General features: G+C 44.7%; 1 protein-coding gene across 1 annotated transcript in view; it reads right to left on the reverse strand.

Moving 5' to 3' along the window:
• Positions 1–6,300, reverse strand: part of LOC311146048 (ubiquitin-conjugating enzyme E2 D2-like) — a 35,979-nt gene extending 29,679 nt beyond the window's left edge. The window contains exon 1 of the mRNA XM_084182501.1: positions 5,826–6,300. Within this exon, the coding sequence (XP_084038627.1) occupies positions 5,826–5,849 (24 nt within the window). The 5' untranslated portion in view covers positions 5,850–6,300. The remainder of the gene's footprint in view (positions 1–5,825) is intronic.
• Between the last annotated feature and the right edge of the window lie 8,444 nt (positions 6,301–14,744).

Raw genomic sequence — 14,744 nt, forward strand, 5'->3', positions numbered from 1 at the left:
CCCAGTCTGCTGTCCCCACTTGCATCAACATGTCCACCATTGTTCCTGTACTCAAGAAAGCAAAGTTAACTGAACTAAATGACTATCGCCCCGTAGCACTCACTTCTGTCATCATGAAGTGCTTTGAGAGGCTAGTTAAGGATCATATCACCTCCATCTTACCTGACACTCTAGACCCATTGCAATTTGCATACCACCCGAATAGACTTCAGAAGCCAGCAGAGGGAGCACACCCCATCCACATCGACGGAGTGGAGAAGGTTAAAAAGCTTCAAGTTCCTCGGCGTACACAACACTGACAATCTGAAACGGCCCACCCCACACAGACAGTGTAGTGAAGAAAGCGCAACAGTGCCTCAACCTCAGGAGGCTGAAGAAATTTGTCTTGGCCCCTAAGACCCTCATAAACTTCTATAGCACCATTAAGAGCATCCTATTGGGCCTTTTGGACCTAGACTTGGCGCTCCGGTACCACTTGCCGTGCGGTAGCAGAGAGAACAGTCTATGACCTGGGTGACTGAAGGCCGACAATTTTTTAACTGTCATGTGCCTTTTACTGAAGAGTGGCTTCCGTCTGGCCACTCTACCATAAAGGCCTGATTGGTAGAGTGCTGCAGAGACGGTTGTCCTTCTGGAAGGTTCTCCCATCTCCACAGAGAAACTCTGGAGCTCTGTCAGAGTTTACGTCGGGTTCTTGGTCACCTCCCAGACCAAGGTCCGTCTCCTCCCATTGCTCAGTTTGGCCGGGCGGCCAGCTCTAGGATGAGTCTTGGTGGTTCCAAACCTCCTCCATTTAAGAATGATGGAAGCCATTGTGTTCTTGGGGACCTTCAATGCTGCAGAAATGTTTTGGTAACCTTCCCCAGATCTGTGCCTTGACACAATCCTGGCTCGGAGCTCTACAGACAATTCCTTCGACCGCATGGCTTGGTTTTTGCTCTGACATGCACTGTCAACTGTGGGACCTTATATAGACAGGTGTGTGCCTTTCCAAATCATGTCCAATCAATTGAATTTAACAGGTGGACTCCAATCACCTTGTAAATATATCAAGGATGATCAATGGAAACAGGATGCACCTGAGCTTAATTTAAAGTCCCATAGCAAAGGGTCTGAATACTTATGTAAATACGGTACCTTTTATTTGTAATTCATTTGCAAACATTTCCACAAATTTTTTTTCGCTTTGTCATTATGGGGTATAGCGTGTAGACTGAGGAAAAACAATTATTTAATCCATTTTAGAGTAAGCCTGTAACATAACAAAATGTGGAAAAGGGGAAGGGGTCTGAATACTTTCCGAATGCGCGGTATCTACAGAAATAAAATAGATCCTACTTCTGTTGCCTGTTTGAGTGTTTGTTTAATAGCCTACTGATTCCTTGAGCACCAACCACAACATGTCGGATAAACAATTTCACAAATTTGGCTGGTTTTTAATTTTATTTAACCTTTATTTAACTAGGCAAGTCAGTTAAGAACAAATTCTTATTTACAACGACGGCCTACACCGGCCAAACCCGGACGACGCTGGGCCAATTGTGCGCCGCCCCTATGGGACTCCCAATCACGGCCGGTTGTGATACAGCCTGGAATCGAACCAGGGGGTCTGTAGTGATGCCTCAAGCACTGAGATGCAGTGTCTTAGACCGCTGGGCCACTCGGGAGCTTTGCTATGCTGTAATAAAGGCTTTACACTTTTCTCTCTCTCTCTCTCTCTCTCTCGTTAGAACAGCCTCTAATAATAATGGTATTATTTATAATGTATTGATCTCCTTATTGATATTATTATTACTGTTATGATCATCATTATTATTATTAGAATAAGTAATGTCATTATCAATAGTAGGCTTAGTATAGCAGCCTTGTATAACCACCATCGAGCTGTAGGCCTAAGAGCGCGTCCTGTTTAGTCTGAATACCGGAACTTCCTTAGGCCTATATTTCAATACTTATCAGCTATAGTCCTGTATCAATCATTCATTCGTACATGTCATCACACAGCATACCAGTCATTCATGATTTGAAATGCAATTAAGCATTTTAGTTGTAAAATAAAATAAAGCGACCCTTGAATAATTAGCATAAACAACAAATAAACCGTTCCATTTAGGAAATTGCATTCACGAATTAATGCGGCTGGTTTTAGTCTTTGCTAAAAAAAAACGTTTGCTCCTTACCTTATTTTCCTAGATCTCCAGTATATTCCCCTTTACCTCCTGAGCAACCAGTAAACATTCCCCCGTTTGTCACTTCCTCTGCATCCATTTTGCTGTCACGTGTTACAGCGTTATAACCAGTTTATTGATGTGATTATGATATGCTATAGGTATTGTGCATGCAATGCATTACATGTGTCATGTAAAGACAACAAGGGTGTCACGTCTCCTCCCGTTGCTCCCCTCCGGCGCTCTGATTCGCCGGTCTACCGAGCCACCGGTCAGAGCGCACCACCTCGGCAACACCGGAATGGAAACCAAAAACGACTCAAATGAAACCCAACGCACCCTAAAATCACCTCCAGCGCACCTGCACCTCATCACCACCCCTATTTAGCCCTGGACTGTTCTGGGTGATGTTGTGTGTGATTGTTAAGCTTCGTGTCGGTTACTCCATCTTTGTTATTTCTCTTCCTCATTGTTAAGTCAACCTTGACCTTGTTAATTCCTGCGTCTGCGTCCTGCCTATTCGTATACTCAGTACTCGTCACAAAGGGTTGAGGGAATAGGGAATGTTTTCCTAAACAAATGGAGGGATATCTGTATCAACTTTTCAGTCAGGCTGTAATTATGTTGCATCTTCAGCAATACGGACAGCGTGATAAATACTCGATGTCATGTGGTGTTCGCTGCAGCGGGGAGGAGAGAGAGACGATGGGTGCTAGTCACTCGCAGTAATTTTTAACACAGCGCAGCCAGTCTGAGCCAGGCCCAATCAAAATCAATTGCGGTCGAACTCCCTCTAGTCCTTTGTGTGTCTTAATTATTTCATCAAACAGCGCTTAAAGCATCAGACAAGCTCAGTGCATATAGTTGATTTGATTAAAACACATAGGAAGTGTCTGTATGGAAAAATAGATGATACAATTTCAACCAATCGATTGTTCGAAAGAACAGACTACTCTCGGTCGACCAAGATTTTGTCTGTCGGGGACAGCCCTATTAGTGATGTTTTCATACTGTTTTTCCCACTTCATATGTATATACTGTATTCTAGTCATGGTTCATCCTATTTAACTATTGCTGTACTATTCTTCAGATATACTACATATTCTATCCATATTGTCTATACATCCCATCATATACACAAAACACACACGTGTATATACACACACACAAAATATACAAAAGTATGTGGACACCCTTCAAATTAGTTGATTGAACGCAACCTGCCCCAATGCAGTGCCAACTGTAAAGTTTGGTGGAAGAGGAATAATGGTCTGCGGCTGTTTTTCATGGTTCGGGCTAGGCCCCTTAGTTCCAGTGCTTTCAACTTTTTAGCAACAGTTTGGGGAAGGCATTTTCCTGTTTCAGCATGACAATGTCCCTGTGCACAAAGCGAGGCCCATACAGAAATGGTTTGTCGATATCTGTGTGGAAGAACTTCACTGGCCTGCACAGAGCCCTGACCTCAACACCATCGAACGGCTTTGGGATGAATTGGAACGCTGACTGCGAGCCAGGCCTAATCGCCCAACGTCAGTGCCCGACCTCACTAACGCTGTTGTGGCTGAATGGAAGCAAATCCCCACAGCAATGTTCCAACATCTAGTCGAAAGTCTTCCCAGAAGAGTTGAGGCTGTTATAGCAGCAAAGGGGGGACCAACTCCATATTAATGCCCATGATTTTGGAATGAGCTGTTTGATGAGCAGGTGTCTGTTGTATGTATACTGAACTAAAATATAAGCGCAACATGTTGGTTTCATGAGCTGAAATTAAAGATCGCAGAAATTGCTCATACGCACAAAAAGCTTATTCCATCCACCTGGCTGCAGGAATGAGGAGGATTTCTGTCTGTAATAAAGCCCTTTTGTGGGGGAAAACTAATTCTGATTGGCTGGGCCTGGCTCCCAAGTGGGTGGGCCTATGCCCTCCTAGGCCCATCCATGGCTGCGCCCCTGCCCAGTCATGTGAAATCCACAGATTAGGGCCTAATGAATTCATTTCAATTGACTGATTTTGTTATATGAACTGTAACTCAGTAAAATCTTTTAAAATTGCTGCATGTTGCGTTTATATTTTTGTTCAGTATACATTCACATATTAGTACATACATACTGTACTCCAGACTACGACATCGCTCGTCCTAATATTTCTAAATTCCATTATTTTAATTTCTAGATGTGTGTATTGTTAGTTATTACTGCACTGTTGGCGCTAGGAACACACATTTCACTACACCCGCAACAACATCTGCAAAATATGTGTATGCAAACAATAAGATTTGATTGATTTGTGTTGCATTACCCTATGTTGAATTTAAGTAACTTCATGTGATCCCTTTGAAAACAAAGCTGTTATCAATATGAAACATTAACTACACCTGCTGATGTGTAACTGAGTGACTGATAATCACTGATGACTGTATTCATGTCCACATCTTGTGGCCCCCCAGGGGCCTCTCCATTGGGATATCAATGGCCCAACTTCATCAAATGGCTGTGGTGTCGCTTACAGACGAACAGGTTCAGAGAGGGTACCAGAATTAGATACACACATTTATATTAAGTTATATTGTTAGTGATCTTCCTAGCTAACGTTTTATCAACCTAGCTAGCTACCCCATCCCACCTACATGTACGTTTTGCTAGCTAACGTTTCCGTTAGCATACGTTACCTGTAACTTTTAGCTAGGTCTGGTGAGACGGCTAACATCTAAATGAGTTAGCTGGCAGCACAACAATGATAACTGAAATTGAAATTCAGTAGCCAACTAGCATTAACGTTGCCTCTGAAATGCTGTTGGTTTTCACTCAGACAGGCCTTGTATCAGAAGTTAGCGGAGTGTCTCGCTTTGAGATAGCCGATGATGATAACTATGGCCTATTTATTGCCTTACCTCCATAACTTACTACATTTGCACACACTGTATATAGATTTTCTGTTGTATTTTTGACTTTGTTTTGTTTTACCCCATATGTAACTCTGTGTTGTTGTTTTTATCGCACTGCTTTGCTTTATCTTGGCCAGGTCGCAGTTGTAAATGAGAACTTGTTCTCAACTGGCTTACCTGGTTAAATAAAAGAAATAAAATGAAACTCAACTCCAAGGTAGGAATTACGACTATGTGGTCGGGCTGGAACTCCGACGTCACTTAACTAGATTGTATCAAAAACGACATATTTCAGCACCCAAAGGATAGCAGGCAATTACACACGATCGGTCTGTGGAATTACGGGCTATTCGTTGGGTGCTCAAATCAGTAGTTTGATAACTTTCATCAGTAAAAGGCCAAATAGTAAGTCAATGTAACGTTAGCTAACGTTAGTTAGCTAGATTACTAATTTACTGTACAAATAACCAGTTTAGTTAACTAACTAGACTTACACGAGACCCCAAAACCCAAATAACTAGTAATACATACCGTAGTAGCTCGTTAACTAGCTAGCTAGATACTACTACCTAACGAGCTAGCCGGTCTAGTGTCAACAAACCGATGGCACAGATGAAAGGGGAAAAGTATATTTGGATATGGGACGGGCGTTAGCTAGATAGATAGTTAGCTAGCCAACTTTAGCCATAATTAACGTTAACTAGCTAGCTAACGACGTACATCGACAATCGAGGTAACGTAAACCTGGCTAACTAGCTACCTAGTTAGTTACCTTATGGATCCTTTTCAGCGCCATCCTCGCTTCGAGAGAGCCGCAATCAATGTTGCAATGCGAATCTTCACCGAGTTTGCCCAACTGGGCAACTGACGCGGTATAACAGGGGAGCTAGCTAGCTAGCTGGCCAGGCAAATCCAATGTTAGCTAACGTTAAGCGTCGACCCTAATATAGCTAGCTAGGCTAACGTTAGCTAGATGGCTAACGTACGACTGTGCGTATGCCGCGGCGTCGAAAAACCAAACAGTTCCTTGACAAAAAAAGCTAGCTATCTAATCTTCACTTGAAATAAATCAATACGGGAACGACCACGTCTTTATCGTCGTTAACGTATATCTTCCTCCGTAGCTTGTATAAATAACTGTTCTTCCGCAAAATATTAGCAACAAGATGTCGTCTCCGTCCGAAACAACTAGCATGACAGGGAGCTAACCGCTTGCTAGCCACATCATGCATTCCTAATGGGCGGTCCTGTGGAGAACTCCGCCCCAGCCCTTATTGACCGTCATATAATAATATCCCACTAATACGTACCTATTTATGTATTAGGTGACGCATAGTTACAGTAATCACACACACATCATTTATATACAAAAATAATGAGTAGTTATACATCTCAGCAGTTGGACAACAGGAGCCACTGTTCAATTCTGTGCTTCATACATATCGGTACCGCAGGTATCATAGGAAATTCCTTCAAACAACCATAGAGCATCGTGTCAGCAAACATGATTCATTAGTTTATAATCCACAGTAGACAATATGGTAGTTTATGTTATTGTTGGCCTATAAATAAACCTGAAGTGACCATGACCATGACATACTTTGTACTTTGTACAGTTGACACAGAACTATGATGAGACAATTCCCATTTACATATGGCAGAATAAATATGCACTTGGTGTTTCAGTGGCAGAATTGTAGTCAAAAGAAAATAACATGTTCCCCAAGAAGGTACTTCATTTTCAGGTGTATGCTACCTTATATTGTTAGCCTGGCTACCAGTCTGTTTTCAGGTGTATGCTACCTTATATTGTTAGCCTGGGTACCAGTCTGTTAGTGCTAACATTCCCCTCCTTGTCATGTTTGGCATGGCAAAGAGTTGGAATGATAGCACAAACAGATCTTCGACCAGGCTAACCTTCTATATCATCATCATTATTATTATGATTATTATTTATTTAATACCAAAACGACAACATCACTCCTGCCCAGACCCACCACAACATCACTCCTGCCCAGACCCACCACCACATCACCCCTGCCCAGACCCACCACCACATCACCCCTGCCCAGACCCACCACCACATCACCCCTGCCCAGACCCACCACCACATCACCCCTGCCCAGACCCACCACCACATCACCCCTGCCCAGACCCACCACCACATCACCCCTGCCCAGACCCACCACAACATCACTCCTGCCCAGACCCACCACAACATCACCCCTGCCCAGACCCACCACAACATCACCCCTGCCCAGACCCACCTGCTCACACCCCTGCCCAGACCCACCTGCTCACACCCCCATTTCCAGCGCCCGTTTCACACACCACCACATCACCCCTGCCCAGACCCACCACCACATCACCCCTGCCCAGACCCACCACCACATCACCCCTGCCCAGACCCACCACCACATCACCCCTGCCCAGACCCACCACCACATCACCCCTGCCCAGACCCACCACCACATCACCCCTGCCCAGACCCACCACCACATCACCCCTGCCCAGACCCACCACCACATCACCCCTGCCCAGACCCACCACCACATCACCCCTGCCCAGACCCACCACAACATCACCCCTGCCCAGACCCACCACAACATCACCCCTGCCCAGACCCACCTGCCCCCACCCCCCTCTCCACCACCACATGGCGTCAAACGTCACCATTTTGTTTCTCTCCGTCGCCCATATACTTTCAACATTTAGATAATAAACATTTGACCTTTCCACTGTGTTAACGATGGAGGATTGGTTGATTTCCAGTTTTTAAGTATACGTTTTTTCAAGATGATTGACAAGGAATGTATTGTCCAACCCATCGGGTTTCTCTGCACCCTCATATGACATGTTTTGAAATATGCAAGCAGACGGATTAAAAGTACATTTCCATGGTAATACTTCTGACAGCCATCTTTCTAACTCCGCCCACAACTTTTGGATTTACAACATTCCCAGAAGCCATGAATTATTGAGTCATTGTTAGTTTTACACTTAAGACATGACTCTGCCGTTGTGCTGTAGAATTTGTCAATTTTGTCTCGTGCAATACATTCTATACATTAGTTTATACTGGATTAAGCGTACTTTTTAGTTATCTGTAATTTAGTTAGTTATGTTCCAACTTTCCTTCCATCTTGTGCCAACATCAGTTATATTTAATGTCTTGGTTCCAATAGTTGATATATTTGTTTCTAAGAGGTAGTCAGTTGGATCGGCTCTCTGCTCTCTGCAAGGTTTGGTAGATCTTCCCTATCATATGAATATCCTTTTACATTTAATTTTTTTTTACATTACACTTTTCTGACTCAAATAGGGTTCCCTCAAGATTACTCTGATGTCCAAAAGCATTTCAAGCACATTTATTATTAGATTGTCAGCTGAAGGGTTGGACATTTGTTTTCCAACATTGTTTCACAGGTTTTTCAGTGGACTTGTTGGAGTTTCCCTTCACCACTCCTTCAAGGTCCCGTTGTGATGGGGTCCCCCCTCCTCTGTTCTGATAGGTCCTGTTGTGATGGGGTCCCCCCTCCTCTGTTCTGATAGGTCCTGTTGTGATGGGGTCCCCCCTCCTCTGTTCTGATAGTAGAACTACAGGTCCCGTTGTGATGGGGTCCCCCCTCCTCTGTTCTGATAGGTCCCGTTGTGATGGGGTCCCCCCTCCTCTGTTCTGATAGGTCCTGTTGTGATGGGGTCCCCCCTCCTCTGTTCTGATAGGTCCTGTTGTGATGGGGTCCCCCCTCCTCTGTTCTGAGAGTAGAACTACAGGTCCCGTTGTGATGGGGTCCCCCCTCCTCTGTTCTGATAGTAGAACTACAGGTCCCGTTGTGATGGGGTCCCCCCTCCTCTGTTCTGATAGTAGAACTACAGGTCCCGTTGTGATGGGGTCCCCCCTCCTCTGTTCTGATAGTAGAACTACAGGTCCTGTTGTGATGGGGTCCCCCCTCCTCTGTTCTGATAGTAGAACTACAGGTCCTGTTGTGATGGGGTCCCCCCTCCTCTGTTCTGATAGGTCCTGTTGTGATGGGGTCCCCCCTCCTCTGTTCTGATAGTAGAACTACAGGTCCTGTTGGCCCATCTGTGTAGCCTAGATCTCTGTCACAGAGTAGGATTTCACCTCTCAGGGCGTGTCCAGTTCTACACTGTATGACCGTGGCCGTCCCCTGTGTTCATGGTTCTGTTGGGTGAGGTCTCCCATCCTGCTCGCAGTCTCAGCCCTTCAGGTCTTTCTGGTTGTTTTCCCTGACAGAGGTCCACAGCTGTTTTCTCCTAGAAGGTTGTTCTCAGTCCTGCAGTTCTGTATAGCCACATTCACTCTAGTCAATACTCGGCCATTCCACTCTTTGAGAGTAGATTGCACTAACAGTCCTTTGGTTATGCAGTCAACCCCTCCACCGTTGCTCCTGCTCCCCTGAAGGCCTGTGTTGTCTCTGTTGGTAGGATGAGCTCCATCCCAAGGCTCCAGTCTCCAGTCTCCAGGACTATCCCCAGAAGAGCAACTGGACCCTAGGCTGACAAAGCCTACAAAGTCCCCTGTGGAGCTGAAGCGGAGACCCTGGACAGGCTTCCTGCGTGGGCATCCAGGTCTGTCCTCTCTATCTAAACCTCCCTCTCCCAGGGTCTCTGGCCCTCCTGGTGATCTGGGGAGCCTGGGGATGGCCGGTTAGCTGCAGTTCGTCAACACGGCTGAGCTCATTTCCTGGAAAGGAAGAGATGTGTGTTTTACTGGAAGGAACTAACAAGAACTAGCCAAGCTCAAAACTCTCTCAAAGCTCTCTCCCAGGAACATCAACCCTCTGACTATTTGGTATGATTAACTATTTGGTAAATCATAATGTCATGACTATGTTTATATTGTACCCATATCTATATATACATACAGGGCTTTCAGAAAGTATTCATACCCCTTGACTTATTCCACATTTTGTTGTGTTACAGCCTGAATTAAAAATTGATTAAAAAAAAAAAAGCCACTCACCCAGCTATACACAATACCCCATAATTACAACGTGAAAACATGTTTTTAGACATTTTAGCAAATGTATTGAAAATGTATTACAGAAATATATAATTTCCATAAGTAATCACACTTCAGTCAATAGTTTGTAGAAGCACCTTTGGCAGCGATTACAGCTGTGAGTCTTTCTGGGTAAGTCTCTAAGAGCTCTCCACACCTGGATTGTGCAACATTTGCCCATTATTTTTTTCAAAATTCTTCAAGCTCTGTCAAATTGGTTGTTGATCATTGCTAGACAACCTGTTTCAGGTCTTGCTATAGATATTCAAGTAGATTTAAGTCAAAACTAACTCCGCCACTCAGGAACATTCACTGTCTTCTTGGTAAGCAACTCCAGTGTAGATTTGGCCTTGTGTTTTGGGTTATTGTCCTGCTGAAAGGTGAATTCATCTCCCAGTGTCTGGTGGAAAGCCGACAACCAGGTTTTCCTCCAGGATTTTTCCTGTGCTAAGCTCCATTCCGTTTTTTATCCTGAAAAACTCCCCAGTCCTTATCGATTACAAGCATACCCATAACATGATGCAGCCACCACTATGCTTGAAAATATGGAGAGCGGTACTCAGTAATGTGTTGTATTGGATTTGCCCCAAACATAACACTTTGTTTTCAAGACAAAAAGTTAATTGATTTGCCAAATTGTTTGCAGTATTACTTTAGTGCCTTGTTGCAAACAGGATGCATGTTTTGGAATATTTGTATTCCTTCTTTTCACTCTGTCATTTAGGTTAGTATTGTAGAGTAACTACAATGATGTTGATCCATCCTCAGTTTTCTCCTATCACAGCCATTAAACTCTGTAACTGTTTTAAAGTCACCATTGGCCTCATGGTGAAATCCCTAAGTGGTTTCCTTCTTCTCCGTGTAATTAAATAACTTCCCCATGCTCAAAGGGAAATTCAATGTTTGCTTCTTTAATTTTTACCCATCTCCCAACCGATGCCCTTCTTTGCCGAGGCATTGGAAAACCTCCCTGGTCTTTGTGGTTGAATCTGTTTGAAATTCACTGCCGGGGTACAGAGGTGAGGTAGTCATTCAAAATCGTGTTAAACACTATTATTGCACACAGAGTGAATCCATGCAATGTATGTGACGTGTTAACCCTTCAGACCCCAATATAATGATAGAATGCTGCTGCAGATTACTGAGACATGGCTCAAAAACAAAGAACAAATGACAATTACAAGGTGACGTAGTTTTAAAGAGCACGACCTCTTCTTTAATATGACACCCCATTCAGGTCAAGAGGAATAACACTCATTTTGTCCTCCAGTGTGTAAAGACACGCACTATCAAACAACGATTAACACTCAACACAGCGAAAAACCCCTAGAGTATTTAAATTGCAGTAAATTTGACTAAATTACTCACTCAATATGTACTAAGTATAATATATAATACTAATAAATATTATGTACATATGAATAAAACTATTATCCAAAATGTGACCAGAGGACAATATTCAGAAAGTATTTCAAAACACAAAATAGGCTATTTGATTAACAACAATTGTAACTTCTGTAACAATGTAAAAATGCAAAACAACTATTCAGAGACTATTTCAAAATGTAGATAACCTCCCTCAATAAGATTTAGTGAAGACCATGCCTGATCTTCCTGTCCGGTTTTGCGCCCCCTTGGGGTCGTGCGGTGGAGGAGATCTTCGTGGGCTATACTCAGCCTTGTCTCAGGGTAGTAGGTTGGTGGTCTGTTGATATCCCTCTGGGGGTGTGGGGGCTGTGCTTTGGCAAAGTGGGTGGGGTTATATCCTGCCTGGTTGGCCCTGTCTGGGGGTATCGTCGGACGGGGCCACAGTCTCAGCCTCCCCCCTGTCTCAGCCTCCAGTATCTATGCTGCAATAGTCTATGTGCCGGGGGGCTAGGGTCAGTCTGTTATATCTGGTGTTATTGTCCTGTCTTATCCGGTGTCCTGTGTGAATTTAAGTATTCTCCCTCTAATTCTCTCTCTCCCCCTCCCCTCCCAGAGGACCTGAGCCCTAGGACCATGCCTCAGGACTACCTGGCCTGATGACTCCTGGCTGTCCCCCAGTCCACCTGGTCCTCTCTCCCTCCCCTCCCAGAGGACCTGAGCCCTAGGACCATGCCTCAGGACTACCTGGCCTGATGACTCCTGGCTGTCCCCAGTCCACCTGGTCGTGCTGCTGCTCCAGTTTCCACTCTTCTGCCTGCGGCTATGGAACCCTGACCTGTTCACCGGACGTGCTACCTTTTCCCGGACCTGCTGTTTTCAACTCTCTCTCTCTCTACCGCACCTGCTGACTCGACCTCTGAATGCTTGGCTATGAAAAGCCAACTGACATTTACTCCAGAGCCTGGTTCCTCTCTAAGTTTCTGCCTTTCTAGGGAGTTTTTCCTAGCCACTGTGCTTCTACATCTGCATTGCTTGCTGTTTGGGGTTTTAGGCTGGGTTTCTGTATAGCACTTTGTGACATCTGCTGATGTAAAAAGGGCTTTATAAATACATTTGATTGATTGATTGATTGATGCCTGACACAAAATGTAGATAACCTCTCTCAATAAGATTTAGTACAGAGCAGGCCTGACAACATGTAGAAATAGACTCAGCAAAAAAAGAAATGTCCCTTTTTCAGGACCGTCTTTCAAAGATCATTAATAATAATCCCTCTTCCTTCCTCTTCCATTTTCTCAACCGTACTCACTCTCTTCCTAATAAGGGGTTTTCTCAACCGTACACGCTCTCTTCCTAATAAGGGGTTTTCTCAACCGTACACGCTCTCTTCCTAATAAGGGGTTTTCTCGATGAGAGACGAGAGACGAGAGAGTCTAACTGAGTCTCATATTACATCCCAGCTCTGCCCTGACTATAACCCTGTCTAACTGAGTCTCATATTACATCCCAGCTCTGCCCTGACTATAACCCTGTCTGAGTCTCATATTACATCCCAGCTCTGCCCTGACTATAACCCTGTCTAACTGAGTCTCATATTACATCCCAGCTCTGCCCTGACTATAACCCTGTCTGAGTCTCATATTACATCCCAGCTCTGCCCTGACTATAACCCTGTCTAACTGAGTCTCATATTACACCCCAGCTCTGCCCTGACTATAACCCTGTCTGAGTCTCATATTACATCCCAGCTCTGCCCTGACTATAACCCTGTCTGAGTCTCATATTACATCCCAGCTCTGCCCTGACTATAACCCTGTCTAACTGAGTCTCATATTACATCCCAGCTCTGCCCTGACTATAACCCTGTCTGAGTCTCATATTACATCCCAGCTCTGCCCTGACTATAACCCTGTCTAACTGAGTCTCATATTACATCCCAGCTCTGCCCTGACTATAACCCTGTCTGAGTCTCATATTACATCCCAGCTCTGCCCTGACTATAACCCTGTCTAACTGAGTCTCATATTACACCCCAGCTCTGCCCTGACTATAACCCTGTCTGAGTCTCATATTACATCCCAGCTCTGCCCTGACTATAACCCTGTCTGAGTCTCATATTACATCCCAGCTCTGCCCTGACTATAACCCTGTCTGAGTCTCATATTACATCCCAGCTCTGCCCTGACTATAACCCTGTCTAACTGAGTCTCATATTACACCCCAGCTCTGCCCTGACTATAACCCTGTCTGAGTCTCATATTACATCCCAGCTCTGCCCTGACTATAACCCTGTCTAACTGAGTCTCATATTACATCCCAGCTCTGCCCTGACTATAACCCTGTCTAACTGAGTCTCATATTACATCCCAGCTCTGCCCTGACTATAACCCTGTCTAACTGAGTCTCATATTACATCCCAGCTCTGCCCTGACTATAACCCTGTCTAACTGAGTCTCATATTACATCCCAGCTCTGCCCTGACTATAACCCTGTCTGAGTCTCATATTACATCCCAGCTCTGCCCTGACTATAACCCTGTCTGAGTCTCATATTACATCCCAGCTCTGCCCTGACTATAACCCTGTCTAACTGAGTCTCATATTACACCCCAGCTCTGCCCTGACTATAACCCTGTCTAACTGAGTCTCATATTACATCCCAGCTCTGCCCTGACTATAACCCTGTCTGAGTCTCATATTACATCCCAGCTCTGCCCTGACTATAACCCTGTCTGAGTCTCATATTACATCCCAGCTCTGCCCTGACTATAACCCTGTCTGAGTCTCATATTACATCCCAGCTCTGCCCTGACTATAACCCTGTCTGAGTCTCATATTACATCCCAGCTCTGCCCTGACTATAACCCTGTCTGAGCCTCATATTACATCCCAGCTCTGCCCTGACTATAACCCTGTCTGAGTCTCATATTACATCCCAGCTCTGCCCTGACTATAACCCTGTCTAACTGAGTCTCATATTACATCCCAGCTCTGCCCTGACTATAACCCTGTCTAACTGAGTCTCATATTACATCCCAGCTCTGCCCTGACTATAACCCTGTCTAACTGAGTCTCATATTACATCCCAGCTCTGCCCTGACTATAACCCTGTCTGAGTCTCATATTACATCCCAGCTCTGCCCTGACTATAACCCTGTCTAACTGAGTCTCATATTACCTCCCAGCTCTGCCCTGACTATAACCCTGTCTGAGTCTCATATTACATCCCAGCTCTGCCCTGACTATAACCCTGTCTGAGTCTCATATTACATCCCAGCTCTGCCCTGACTATAACCCTGTC

The sequence above is a fragment of the Coregonus lavaretus genome (genome assembly GCF_964263955.1).
Source record: "Coregonus lavaretus genome assembly, chromosome: 18".
In the NCBI taxonomy this organism is placed as follows: domain Eukaryota; kingdom Metazoa; phylum Chordata; class Actinopteri; order Salmoniformes; family Salmonidae; genus Coregonus; species Coregonus lavaretus.